This window comes from Ipomoea triloba, chromosome 1, assembly GCF_003576645.1.
Source record: "Ipomoea triloba cultivar NCNSP0323 chromosome 1, ASM357664v1".
NCBI classification, from domain to species: domain Eukaryota; kingdom Viridiplantae; phylum Streptophyta; class Magnoliopsida; order Solanales; family Convolvulaceae; genus Ipomoea; species Ipomoea triloba.
In genome coordinates this window covers 6,112,842-6,126,915 of record NC_044916.1, presented here as the reverse complement: position 1 = coordinate 6,126,915, position 14,074 = coordinate 6,112,842, and the positions used below count along the sequence as shown (strand labels likewise).

At 37.1% G+C, this 14,074-nt stretch overlaps 4 protein-coding genes across 5 annotated transcripts; 1 reads left to right on the top strand and 3 right to left on the bottom strand.

Annotated features, from left to right (window-relative positions):
• Positions 1–359: 359 nt before the first annotated feature.
• On the bottom strand, positions 360–2,500 carry LOC116025902 (PRA1 family protein H). Its single transcript, XM_031267282.1, has 4 exons — positions 2,020–2,500; positions 1,525–1,661; positions 836–907; positions 360–729 (listed from the first exon to the last, which is right to left on the bottom strand). Exons 1-4 carry the CDS (start codon positions 2,472–2,474, stop codon positions 641–643), a joined length of 753 nt encoding a protein of 250 aa, XP_031123142.1. The 5' UTR covers positions 2,475–2,500; the 3' UTR covers positions 360–640.
• Positions 2,501–2,580: 80 nt separating this feature from the next.
• Positions 2,581–5,267, top strand: LOC116025893 (ribosomal protein L11 methyltransferase). The gene is made up of 7 exons (XM_031267271.1): positions 2,581–2,972; positions 3,268–3,339; positions 3,486–3,626; positions 3,782–3,847; positions 4,109–4,276; positions 4,502–4,828; positions 5,017–5,267. Exons 1-7 carry the CDS (start codon positions 2,676–2,678, stop codon positions 5,119–5,121), a joined length of 1,176 nt encoding a protein of 391 aa, XP_031123131.1. The 5' UTR covers positions 2,581–2,675; the 3' UTR covers positions 5,122–5,267.
• Positions 5,268–7,824, bottom strand: LOC116025913 (protein yippee-like At5g53940). The gene is made up of 5 exons (XM_031267293.1): positions 7,643–7,824; positions 6,739–6,782; positions 5,783–5,891; positions 5,605–5,660; positions 5,268–5,495 (listed from the first exon to the last, which is right to left on the bottom strand). The coding sequence occupies exons 1-5, from the start codon at positions 7,736–7,738 to the stop codon at positions 5,417–5,419; spliced, it is 384 nt and encodes a 127-aa protein (XP_031123153.1). The 5' UTR covers positions 7,739–7,824; the 3' UTR covers positions 5,268–5,416.
• Positions 7,825–10,319: 2,495 nt separating this feature from the next.
• LOC116009782 lies at positions 10,320–14,011 on the bottom strand. Of its 2 annotated transcripts, none has more exons than XM_031248912.1 (6): positions 13,770–14,011; positions 12,858–12,901; positions 11,723–11,831; positions 11,531–11,586; positions 11,405–11,421; positions 10,320–11,287 (listed from the first exon to the last, which is right to left on the bottom strand). In XM_031248912.1, the coding sequence occupies exons 1-6, from the start codon at positions 13,863–13,865 to the stop codon at positions 10,509–10,511; spliced, it is 1,101 nt and encodes a 366-aa protein (XP_031104772.1). In that variant the 5' UTR covers positions 13,866–14,011; the 3' UTR covers positions 10,320–10,508. The 2 variants fall into 2 exon arrangements, with proteins under 2 accessions (XP_031104772.1, XP_031104779.1); XM_031248919.1 differs by having other exon boundaries at positions 10,320–11,269; positions 13,770–14,009.
• Between the last annotated feature and the right edge of the window lie 63 nt (positions 14,012–14,074).

The following is a 14,074-nucleotide window of genomic DNA, read 5'->3' as shown; positions in this document are numbered from 1 at the left end:
AAATTTGGAAAGTTTTCCTAACTTTTAGGATTTTTAAGGCTATTGATCAATATGAGGGAACTAGGGAAGAAAATAGAATTAAAGCCTTTTACCAAAAAAAAGAAGAAGAATTAAAGCCTGAGAAAATTACAAATTTAACCCTTTAATTTTAAGTTTAATAAAATTTTCATTTATGGAGTATTCTATGAAGATTGAATGAAAGAGAAATAATTGAAGTATGAAAAATCGATACAAGAAAATTTCAAGAACTAAGTTGGCCATTATACTATAATTCAAAGACAAAAATATTATTTTCCCTTTAAAATATTCACATATAAAAATAAAAAATAGTGTCCACAAAGTAAAGATCATTTTCAATGTTTTGAACTGCAATTAGTTGAGAACTTGAGATTTGAAAAAGTGGTATATCTAAACAAGAAATAATTCCTAAAATGCTCTCTGCATGACAGCATGAGTATGAGATTGCTTACAATACAAAACTAAGCATAATACCTTATACAAAAATGCAAGTAATTGCTAACATTTCTTTTTTCCTAAAATTGGTGATAATTATCTTCTTTATTTTACTGACTTTGAGTAGATTGCTATGTGTTACTGCAATGAATTTAACTTTTCAAGCAACAATTTATGATCAGACATCTCACTTTATAATGACCCTTTTATTCCCATCTCTCTGAGTTGATTGCTTTGAAGGGGTCAGCTTCCTGAATGAGGCATGCAAAATCATGACTGCAACGTTCAGAAAAGAAGAAACCGTAAGAAATAAAAGTAGTTGACTAGTTGTCACGTAAAATAGATGACATAAGAATAAATAAAGCAGACGGGATTGAATCACCTGCATAACTGACACCAACAGCACACAAGAAAGCCGAATGGACATTGGAACTGAATAAGATAGCTGCAGTTGCTGCAACACCATAACTTGATTAGTGTTGTGGATTATGTTGTTTTGAAATACAGAGTATCGTGTTTAATATGCGAAGTAAAAGACACAACATAATGTACACTCGTAAACATGGAGAATAGAGCAGCAATGCAGCATACACAGGTTATATAAGGAAACCAGTGATCTACAAGATTCATGGTTCAAATCAAGTTTCATTGTTAAGATAGGGAGATTGTAGCCTAGTTGAATGCTAGCTCTACAGGCACATTCTTATGGTGATTTATATCATAACCTTTTCGTTTTAGCTGATCAGTAGTTTCCTTGTTCTAAGATGACAGAAAGATCTAAACCAATGACTTCTGCATAGAGAAAGACAACCAGAGCATTACTAGTGCCTGACACTCTGACAGGAGCACAAGTCAGGAGATAAACGGGCACCCAACAATCATTGTCATTTGGGAATGGAATAATAATTTCAAATTCAAAATAAAATCAAGGAATCCCTAAGCCCCACACCTCATTCAAACAAGAAGCTTCTTCCTTTGCACAATGCATACAAAAATAATCTTCTCAAAATCAAAGCAATCCAGCCCTAGGGCGGTATGGTGAAAAGAAAAGATTTGGGAAGATGAACTCACCACACTGGGCAATGCAAATGAGGATCAGCTTGGTTGTAGGGTACTGATCTAATCCAAACCGACCACCACAGAGCTTAAGAAGATCCCAGAGAGCTAAACATGACAGTAATCCAACAAGGGCAAGAGGCATTTGATACCTGACGAACACAAGTCCAAGAATTCATGAATGATTAATGAGAAGACACAGCTAACCTGGAAAAATTATAGTAGTTTGTATATTCCACATAATACACTTTTGTTCCTCAAATTTCTGTTTATTCCAAGATTGTTGCTAACCCCCTCTAAAATCACAAACATATCCTTTCAAATATCAAAACTAAGTCCAAAGTGCAAGAAAAAGCAAAATTTTGAGAAGCAAAAATATGAACTTTGTTTCTTCTCCAAAATTGTAATGCAGTAGTTGTGGATTGAAATTATTGTCATCAATTTTATAAATGGCAATACCAAACTGATATATTTTGCCAGTTTTTCAACAGAGAGGGTAATGGAGCATACAGAGAGCAAGCGAAGATGAGAATGAAGAGCGAAGCATAATTGCGGGCATAGCGCTTGACGTTCTCATGGACTCGGAGGCGGGCCTGGGCAGGCGACGACGGAAACGAGTACGACTCACATGAACCGAAGAATTTGAGGGTCCAGGAGGGGGTGTCGCCGGAGAAGTCGCTGGGGGCGAGCTTGGAGAAGGGATTGAAGGTGAAGAGAGAGAGTAGGGTTCCGACGTTTGAAAAGAACGACACGAAAAATCCGTTACTGATAGCGGAAGAGGCGGTAGTCGACGGGGCTGCGGCGGAGGAAGAGGAGGAGGTCGCGGCGGCGGCGGAGGTGGAGGAGAGGCGGTGGAGATCGGAGGTGCGTTGATCGACAATTTCGAGGTAACCGCTGTCTCGGAGCCAGGTCTCGAATGCGGGTTCGGGTACGCTTAGAGATAACGGGTTGGCTGAGAACGCCATTTTCGTTCTTCTCTGTGAAAACTGGGAATGATTTGTTTCATCTACAAAAGGATGGATTATGGATAGATAGATATACAAACAGAAAATGTTTATTTGTACTGAAAGCTTCAAAATCAAATAGAGTTTATACAAGACAAAGAAAGGAAAAGTTATAAGATGAGGGAATAATACTTTTCATTTTGTGGCGGTCAAAATTGAAATATGTCGACGTTACTCTCTTCCCTTCGTGGTCATTTCTTCAAACACCTTTCGCGCACCACCATTATCGCCGCCAACTTCTCATCCGGCCGCCGGATTCACCTCCTCCGATCACCCTCCTGCCATTCATTCTTCCCTTCCACGCCCACTTGTTCTAGAAAGCACCAGCATGAGCTCATTATCTCTTCCGCGGCACTGTCAACGGCATCATCCTCTTCTCCGTCGGGAACTCTGAGCGGAGATTCATTCACTTCCCCCTCTTACCTCTCAGTCCGCATTCGCTGCCAGAAGGATGTTGCGGTAAGCAAAATCCAATCAAAAAGTTTATTCTCAGTTTTTTTTTTCCTGATATCGTTTACATTGATGTAATAATATTATGGAAGGTTATGTTAAATGAACCAGTTTTAAGATGAGATTATGAAGAACTCTTAGTCTCTGAATCTTCAAAGCATCAAGTTTTAGTTGCAGAAGAGAATCAGATATTGAAATAGATAAATTGAGCAGAAAAAGAGTGATTATTTCAGTTTTAGTGATGAAAAGATTAGTAACAATAGCTATGTGCTTAGATGGCAATGGGCTTTGTTTTATTTGCCAGGATATGCTTTCAGAGACTCTTCTGTGCTTCGGAGCCAGTTCAACAACAGTGGATGAAGGGGATGACAATGGGGTAGCTAATCCTGTTAATTACAGTATCTCCACTTTCACCTTGTGGCTAAAATTAGACTAATACTTCAAGTGTTTTTTTAAAAAAAGACTAATACTTCAAGTTTTTTTTTGGGTTCATATGGGAATTCTTGGTTTGTAATCTTGCAGGTTTGTCTTGATTGTGTATTTGCTGTCAATCAAGATGTGAAGCAGTGCATTTCTCGTGCAGTCGATTCCATAGGCTTGGGAGAAATTCCTAGTTATGAAGTTGTGGTGCAAAACCACATTGATTGGATTAAAGCAACTCAGGTAAAATTTACCCCACTTTTGTTGTTCTGCAGGATAATTACTGTTTCTCTTGGTTTGCATTCAGCACCTTGTAAATTGCTACTCCATAGTAAATTCCTTGTATATTTTGTCTGGATTATGCATGACTGTTCTTACAAACCATCTCAAAACTGCAGGAGTCTTTTCAGCCACTGGAAATTAAAGAGGGACTTTGGATTGTACCTGATTGGATTCCTGTTCCAGTATGATCATCTCTTTCCTGTGTAAAGGTTCAATCTGTCTAATCCATAGGGCGTCCCGACTTCTTTTTATGCACAATTTGATGTCGCCTAACCTTTATTATGAAACTAAATTTTCATTTAATTGTTAATGATGCTTTCTATACTAGAACAAGGATCTGAGCGACCGAGCTCAATTGTTTCTGCACATTTTATAATTCTGAAACATGGCTACTCTCATGCACACATACATATAGATTTAAGTTCTTTGTGTTGAACATGTAGGACCCTCGAGCAACCAATATTATCCTGAATCCTGGTTTGGCATTTGGGACTGGAGAACACACTACAACTAAATTATGTCTTTTGTTGCTGCATGATATAATAAAAGGAGGAGAATCCTTCTTGGATTATGGAACCGGCTCAGGTATCCTTGCTATTGCAGCAATCAAGGTACAATGCTTTTTACACAACTCATGTGCATTTAAGCTATACTGGAGATGATCTATTGTTCATTATCTAGAAGAGAGTTGTTTTCATTATCGGGAATGATGTAAATCACGGTAACTCAGTGGCTCGGCAGATAGGGCCAAATGTCGGTGTGCACAAGAGATCTGCCCACTTTGGGCGTTTTCTTGTTGCTTCCTGAACTCTCACCGCTAATGCCTTAAACTGCAGTTTGGTGCAGCACTTTCAGTGGGGTTTGACATAGATCCAGTAGCAATAACAGCAGCTCGTCATAATGCTTCTCTGAATGACATAGGACCTGACAAATTCCTTGTTGAACTTGTTCCTGAATCTAGCACCCTGCCCAACGATAATAGTTCTAGCGTGGAAATGAGCATCCCACATGTGAATGATATGGATGTTCTTAACGAGAGAGACAAATATGATGTGGTCATTGCAAATATACTATTAAATCCTCTCCTAGAGTTAGCAGATCAAATTGTCTCCTATGCAAAGCCTGGAGCAGTTGTGGGACTATCTGGTATCATTTCTGAGCAGGTATGGTCTTGTTGATATGACAATCACATAAGGAATTATTAGATTTAAACAGAATTCTTGATACCATTGTTCTGTGCTTGGGGATTCAAGCCTTTCTTCATTCTATATTAGTTGTAGTCTAATATGGCTATTAGATATTGGATGTGTTTGGGTAGAACCAATATGACACTGTTTTGATTTTTATGCAGATCCCATGTATCTTAGAACATTATTCTAAATTACTTGATGAGATGAAGGTCACTGAGATGAATGACTGGGCATGTGTAACAGGATTGAAGAAGAGAATACCATGAAGTATTTGGTATAGATATTCTGAAACTGCTTTAACTATTGTACTACAGATAGATTACTGCTATTAATTTTATTAAGAACAGTATTGTTGAGTTGATAAATGATGATTCATCTGAAAATCTATTCAGCATATAAATGGTTTTCTCAATGCACATGAACATAATAGTTTATTTATTACTACTGCATTTTAAGTAGAAACCACCTGATCTCCAGTGTCTTGGTTTTATATCTACAAAGGGGGCAAGGCACAACTAAGAAAATTTATTGCCGCTAAATTTAAGTGCAAACATAAAAACTTTATGCATCTTCAGTATCACTTGTAGAGGTACGAGTATCCATGTAGAACTCGGAGTCCATTCTGTCAATGATCCCCCCTCTGTCCAAAATATCACGCGACGTGTCAAAGGCTAACGCAATATACAAGCGAGTAAAATTTCATTGGGCAAAAGGAGAATCTGCAATCTGTTATAAAAGAGAGGATATACCTTTCAAGAATGAATTTGCCTTCTTTATACTTTTGGCTATCGTCATGTGCAGATTCCTGTCTCAGGAAAACACATAACATAATACAACCTGTTATCAGCTAAATAATCCAAGGAAAAAGCAGCACCAAACAATGAGAGGGAGAGAGGGAGAGAGAGAGAGAGAGAGATGAGGTCGTACATATTTCCAACCAACCATTTGCCCGCAACAGCAACAAAATATATCTGCTACCGTATGCATTCCTGAGATCATTGGCCTCTCCTCAGGAGGTCCAACAGTGACGTTCACTCTGAGTGGCAATAGACAAAAAAGAATGTTAAGTGGCTTTATTGAGTGGAGCATCTCTAATTCGACAAGGGAGTTATTAATCACATCACTTGGTAAACATGGAGGAAGATTTCCACAACACAATATCATAATAAGGAGTAACATTTGATTAAAGTAATATATTGCTAAGCACATAGCAAATTAGTCAGTAAGTAAAATTTGACTTTCCAAATGCAGTCATGTTTCCACACTCAGAAATTAATTAAAGGAACCATTAGTCAAATTTTGAAAATGCAGATTTAAGGCATGGTCTTTCAATAGTGAAATACTATAATAACAATAATATATTATCTATATAGGCAAGCCTAAGTGCCTAACAGACTAAAAGAATACATTATCGGGTTCTATTAATTACTAGTCCATATGTAGTTAAAGACTTGGGTTGTTTCACTAAGCCTGGACAACTGTGGATTAGATCAACAATCCCTTCATCAATTCACCATCAATAATTTGCATGTTCTATCCTACAATCTATTTCCCCAAACTCCCGGGCTTATAATCCCCACTTATCCCCTCATTTGAACAACAACCTCGTACAGAAGTCCAGCTCCATTCCTAACTTGAGTCTCCACGCTAAGAACTCCACCAGCTAGCACTCTGGCCATCCCTTGTTTAAGGTTCTCTAGGCTCAAGTCTTGTAACAAGGAAAATATTTAAAGAACTTATATTTTCCTGATAAATTCTGAAAACAACCAAAGCTTAACTCCCAACAAAAAGAAGTGACAATTTTCTGATCAGTCAAATTGAGAGTAAAATAAGCAAATTAATCTGATAAAATCCTAAGGCAGTTATCACATTGTGTTACCCACACATTATTGAATAGGTAGGCCTTTCCTCTGCGACAATGGAATGCCTGGCAAGATAGGGGAAAGCAAATCATCAGCTTATGATATAGTAAAAGTTTGTCCAAAAAACGAAAGAACATAAAAAAACAACTGCAATATCTAAGTAGAAAAGCCTATCATTACCAAAGTAAATAGGCATGTAAGTATATAACTGTAATTGCAGGGTATATTACACTGTGCTGCAAATCTTTAATATTAGAAATGAAGAACAATCAATAGAAAGACAGACTACATAGTCCATGAAATCAAGAGGTCCATTAGGTGGGAGTAACCCCAGCCAAGATGGCAAGAAATCCACGCTTCTAACCACAAGATCACGAGTTCGAATCCTTGCCCCATTAGTTTGAGCTGGATGGGTAACCTAAGTTCACTTCCTTATGGTCCTTTGTGTGCTAGGGTCACAAGGCGGGGTTTACTCTAATGTTTTTCAATGTCCATTAGGTGACCTCTACTAATGCTTTTCAAGCATAAGTATTTGCATCTAAGAACCAATTTTCGAGAGATCATGAATTGTAATTACAATTCTCATATGCTTTTCTAACACCAATGTTTGCACCAAAGAACCAAATTTGAATACACAAATAATTGCAATTACAGTTCCAAGAGTAGTTTTCAAGCACCAATGTTCACATCCAAGAATCAATTTATACCACCAAGAATAGTAGTTATACTTATACTTCCAAGAACAAATTTTTATACATTGAAGATTATGATTATACCAAAATTTCCTCTCAGGGAAACTGGGATAACCCTAGAGAAAACATAAAACTTAACTACATGTCTATGTTTAATAAAACATTAATAAATAAAAAATAAAATATAAAGATATGATTATATGAATAGCAGAAAAGGTCCATAAAAATGATACCCTGGAAATAAGATCATCCACAAGGGCTAATTGGGTTTTACAGAATTTGCAGTTGTATGTCCTGCCTTCAAGATTCAGCAGAAATAATCTCCCCATCTCTGTCTCTCTCTTCCTCTCCTCAACCCCAAAACCCCTTCTCTTTGTTAAAACTATCGATTAGACTGAAATGAACATAAGATAAAAAAAAAAGAAGGGAATTATGGTCAGTTTAATTGAAGTGTTGCATCGGAGTGCTGGGAAAATTGAGAAAATGGATCTTTGAGCGGAGCGGACCGTATTTTGTGGATCATGTTATAAAGCCCATAAGCCCATCGATCTCAGAGCCAATCGTTATACCCTGCACCACGCTGCACATAGGAATGTGCACCACGTACGTAAAACGACGTCGTTTCGATGTTAGTGGGCGCGGACGCGAATGACTCAAGGAATTCATTATCTATAATACACATAATCATTATCTATAATACACAGAACGTTTGCCTAGAATACACAGAATGTTTGTCCAGAATACACAGAATATTGACACAAAATACACAGATGTTAGTGGATGCGGACGCGGACGCGAATGACTTCAGGGAATTCATTATCTATAATACACATAATCATTATATAGAATACACAGAACGTTTGCCTAGAATACACATAATGTTTGCCGAGAATACACAGAATATTGACACAAAGTACACAGAGAACTCATCCTTCTAACATTCGAATGCACAAACACATCACAACTTGTGTTAATAACATGAATACACAGAATATTTACAGAAAATACACAGAACCCATCCTCCTAAACATTCAAATGCACAAACACATCACAACATGTGTTACTAACATGAAATCACAACATGTGTTACTAACATGAATACACATAACGGTTGCCTAGAATACACAGAATGGTTGTCTGGAATACACATAATGATTGCTTGGAATACACAGAATATTAACATAAATACAGACCGGCCGAAACGGGAAATGTGATTTAAAAAAAAAAAAACGGATGATTAATTTACAATGCTCAAAACGACGTCGTTTAGGTACGTGGTGCACATTGCTATGTGCACCATGGTGCACAGTATAATTTGCCTCTCAGAGCTCATTTGTTTCTAAATCATAATGAGATCGAGTTTCACAAGCTCTTAAAGTAAGGGCTCCATGTGCACCGTAAACAAAGTTTTATTCTCTATATTTATTTGGGTCACCATGATTTACATCCTCCACGCTTTATCGGGTCAAACGTGGGGCCTTTGGGGTTAAGGATTCAACCTTTTGAGAGCAAAAAATGTAGGCAAAAATTTGTGTGGTGCCGTCTCACCGTGAAAATGGTCGGGTCTGGTTGAATCAAGATGAAAATATAATACTTATACGCACAAATGTCATACTTATTTGCTCAAATGTAATACTAAGTAGGAATAACATTTTTGTTAGGGTAAATGCAATACTTTTAAGGAAAAATACAATACTTTTACATTTCGATTTAAAAGTATTACATTTTTCCTCAAAAATATTATATTTTCCCTAATAAGTAAGGGACACTTGTCAATATTACTTATTATGAAAAATGTAATATTTTTTCTCTTATAAGTAACAAAAATTGTATTCATAATTAGTATTATATTTGAGCATATAAGTATGACATTTAAACATATTAGTATGACATTTGTATCTTGCTTTGACTCAACCTGATCCGTCTCACGAATAAAAATATCTGAGACAATCTCATACCAAAAAGTATTATTCCCTTGCTATTCCAGTACGCCGTCGATGTGGCAAAAGAATTACATCTTCATACCAACCCATCCAATTCGCCTGTTTTATTTCCACAACTAAATCCTGATTTTAACAATACAACAATAATACAATGGAGCAATGATCTGGTTTACATTTTACAACATCTCAAAGTGAAAGGTCCAGTCTAGCCTTTATGTTTAACTGCGTTGCCATGATTTACATCCTCTCAAATGTTCTGTCAAGCCGGAATATAGAGGCCCTTGAGATTAGGAATTTAACTTTTTGAGAACAAGGGGAATTTAACTTTTTGAGAACAAGATCTGCAACTGGCGATGATGCTTTTTTTTTTTTGAAAAATATTAACGTCGCTTTTGCTTTATATCACAAAATTTTTGCATTTTGATTTCACTATTCCAATAAATCAACCAAACCAACCACACAATCGAGAATGAGTGCATACTCAATACGGTAATGAACTTTAACCATTCGAATAATGTAGATCTTAGCTTTCAAAGATCAAATGGAGAATAAGGCCAGACTCAACTTTGGTGGCAAATTATACCATGGAAGGTATTGTTAACCTTGGTCCAAAATAACATTCAAATTTTGTGATTGCAGGTAATAGATTATGTACTTATAAATAAATTAAAGGTATATAATATGTTAACTACAAATAAATACTCCGTAATTTATTAACTATAAGAATGTAACATGTTATAGTAGACACATAATTTATTAACTGAATGTACATAATATGTTAATTACAGTCACATAATATAAATATTGTTTTAGATCAAGTTCCATGATGTAAGGCAGACCCTAATATATGGTATAAAAATTGCAACTAGGTTATACCTAATGGATATGCTAACGGTAGATGGAAAAATTGACTTTTGGGTATAATGGATCAATTGTTAATGACACTTAAGTATAAGCAAGATATAAGCACAAACAAATACAGAGTATGATAAAGCTCTGAAATGTAAAGCATCCAAGCTTAAAACATTGCAGCAAGTTATATAGATTATAAGGCCCAAAATAAAGTCATAAATTAAATGCGAAAATAGAAAACTAAACACGCATAAAGAAAAAGAAATCCAACAACAGTCAAATGAAATCCAAAGTCTATTTTGAATCAAGGAGCCTGAGGCGGGATAGAAGGTGGACCTGAAGGGAAGCGAGCGGGGATTCCATCAAGTTTCACTTTAAGTTCGGCAAGTTTCACTTCAAGTCCGGTAACCCGACTATCAAGAGGTCCAAGCCGACTGTTAATAGACCCAATCGATGCCTGCAGACTCCCGAAGTGCGCAAGGGCGCACTCCTCGAAAGACGATATTTGATTCCGGAACTCGTCCCTCCAGGACAGTCTCAAGCTGGGCCTCGCAGTGTCATCATCTGTGTGTGTAGTAGCATCATCATCGTTTGCCGGGTCTGCAACTGGACTATCAAGAGACCCAAGCCAACCGTAAATAGACCCAATCGTTGTCTGCAGACTCCTGGAATTCGCAAGGACTTCTTCCTCGACGGACAACATTTTCTTTCGGAGCTCGTCCATCCTAGACGGTCCTGGGCTGGGCTCAGCAGCGTTATGCGTAGCATCCTCATCGGCCCGGGCACTTTGCACTGAGATGGGATCGGTGCATGCACAATATGGCTCGGGGATCAGTCCATGCTGCCCCATCCACTCCAGTAGCTGGGCGTAGATTCCATCAAGTTCCACTTCGAATTCTGCAGCCCGACTCTCGAAAGACACAAGCTCACTGTCAAAAGACGCAACCAATGTCTGTAAACTCCCGAGTTGTGCAAGGATTCGCTCCATGAAAGACTGTATCTGCGCTCGGAACTCATCCCACCTGGGTGGCTGAATGGCTGAGCTCCCGGTTCTTGGTTTCATATCTACAAAGGGCAAGGCACCTTTTACAACTTAGAAAGTTTACCGCTGCTAAAATTAAGTGTAAAAATGAAAACTTTTTGCATCTTCAGTATCAGTTGTAGAAGCACGAGTATCAAAGCAGAGTTCAGAGTCCATACTGTCAATGATCCTCCGTCTGTCCAAAATATCACCCGACATGTCAAATGCTAACAGAATATACAAATGAGTAAACTTTCAGTGGGCAAAAAGAGAATCTGCAATCCGTTATCAAAGAGAGAATATACCTTTCAAGAACAAATTTTCCTTCTTTATACTTTTGGCTACTTTCCCACGCAGATTCCTGTCTCAGGAAAACACATAATGCAACCTGTTATTAGCTAAATAATCCAAGGAAAAAGAAACAGCAAACAAGCTCGTGTTGAGTATGCACAACGAAAGAGAGAAGGAGAGAGAGAGAGAGAGAGAAGGGGTTGTACATATTTCCAACCAACAATTTGCCCACAACAGCAACAAAATATATCTGCTACTGTATGAGTTCCCGAGATCATTGGCCTCTCCTCAAGAGGTCCAACAGTGATGTTCACTCTGAGTAGCAACAGAAAAAAAAAATGTTAAGGAGCTTTATTGAAGGGAGCATCTTAATTTCGTAGGGGAGTTGTTAATCGCATCCCATGGTTAAACATGCAGGAAAGTTCCAAAACATAATACCATAATAAGGAGTAACATTTGATTGAAGTAGTATTTTGCAAAGCACGTTGCAAATTAGTCAGCGAGTAAAAAATCAACTTTCCAAATGGAGTCCTGTTTCCACACTCCAAAATTAATTAAAGGAATCCTTGGTCACATTTTGAAAATGCAGATTTAAGGCAAGATCGTTCAATAGTGAAAGACTTAGTCCATGAACAATACGAGGCTTTTGTCACAATATGTTATGAAGTCCTGGGACAGTGAGTCCTCCCTCTGGAAGGCAGAGGAGTTGCAGTCCCCTGGATAGAAATTTGATCAACTATGAGAAAAATAACCATTTTACTCCTCAATTCCACCCAACCTCACTTTCTCCACCCCACCCCACCTATGGCATTTTCATAAAAATTTCATCTTTTATCCTATATCTATTCCCCCGAACTCCCGGGCTTATAATCCCCACTTATCCCCTCATTTGAATCCCGGGCTTATAATCCCAACTTATCCCCTCATTTGAACACAGCTACCTTTTAGAGAAGTACAGTTCCATTCCTAACTTGGGCATTAGAGGCTCCATGCTAAGAACTCCACCTGGCACTCTGGCCATCTCTTGTTTTTAGGGTTTTCCCAGCTTAAGTCTTCTAACAAGGAAAAATATTTACAACTTGCATTTTCCTGATAAATTTAGTGTTACAATTACAAACTTCTGAAAACAATCAAGCTTAACTCCCAACAAAAAGAAGTGATGATTTTCTAAAAGCATTAGCCAGTTGCTGCTAATCAATTGAAAGTAGATATAGAACCATTCAAATTGTGAGAAAAACGAGCAATCAATTGAAAGTAGATATAGAACCATTCAAATTGTGAGAAAAACGAGCAAAGTAATCCAATAAAATCCAAAGGCAGTTATAACATTGTGTTACTCACACATTATTGAATAGGTGGGCCTTTCTTCTGCGGCAATCAAGAGCCTGGCATGATAAGAAAGCAATTATCAGCTTATAATATAGCAAATGTTCGTCCAAAAAAGAACTTAAAAAAAAAAAACAACATTTAGGTAGGAAAGCTCAGTATTCAATTAATCATAAGCAGTATAAATAGACATGTAACTCCAATTGCAACATTCACATTCAGTATTTGCTGATTAGGAATGAAAAGACACGAATTTGGTGGGGTAATATGAAGGCATGCATCCAAAGTATATTACCACTTCTGCAAATCTTTAATAGAGATAAATAAAACGGGTTGCATAACATAACGAATGAAGAACAATCAGCAGAATGACAGATTCCATACTCCATGAAATCAAGAGGTTCACTGGGTGATTTCTACTAATGCTTTTCGAGCATCATTGCATTCATGAACCAATTTTTTATATACCATGAATTGTAATTACAAATCCCATATGCTTTTCTGACGCCAATTTTGCAGCCAAGGACCAAATTTCAATTCACCAAAAATTGCAATTACACTTCCAAGAATGCTTTTCAAACACTAATATTGGCAATCAAGAACCAATTTATACACAAAGAATAGTAGTTAGATTTATACACTTATATACTTCCAAGAACAAACATTTATACATTGAAGATTATAATTATACAGAAATATAACCCTAGAAAACATAAAACTTCACTGATACCCACTGCACATTCATTTCACATGCATAATTTAGAACCCGTTCAGAACACATAACAGCTCATTCCAATTCCATAAGCTGAACATTTTCAATAAAAAACTCTAGCATGTCTATGTTTGAAGAAACATTAATACAAATAAATAAATAATAAAGATACTAATAACAGAAACGGTCCATAAAAAATGAGAGAAAAATGATACCTTGGAAATAAGATCATCTACAAGGGCCAATTGGGTTTTACAAGATTTGCAGTTGTATGTCCTGCCTTCAAGATCCACCAGAAATAATCTTCCCATCTCACTGTCTCTCTCTCTCTCTTTCTCTCTTTTCCTCTCAATTTGCACACCAAAAACCCTTCTCCTTGTTAAAAGTATCGATTAGAAAGAACAGAACAGAAAAACAAAGGGAATTTTGGTCAGTTCCATAACAGTGTTGGGAAAAAGTGAGAAAATGGATCTTTAAGGTTATCTTCCTTTTAAAATCAACACCGGCTCCAGCCAGATAT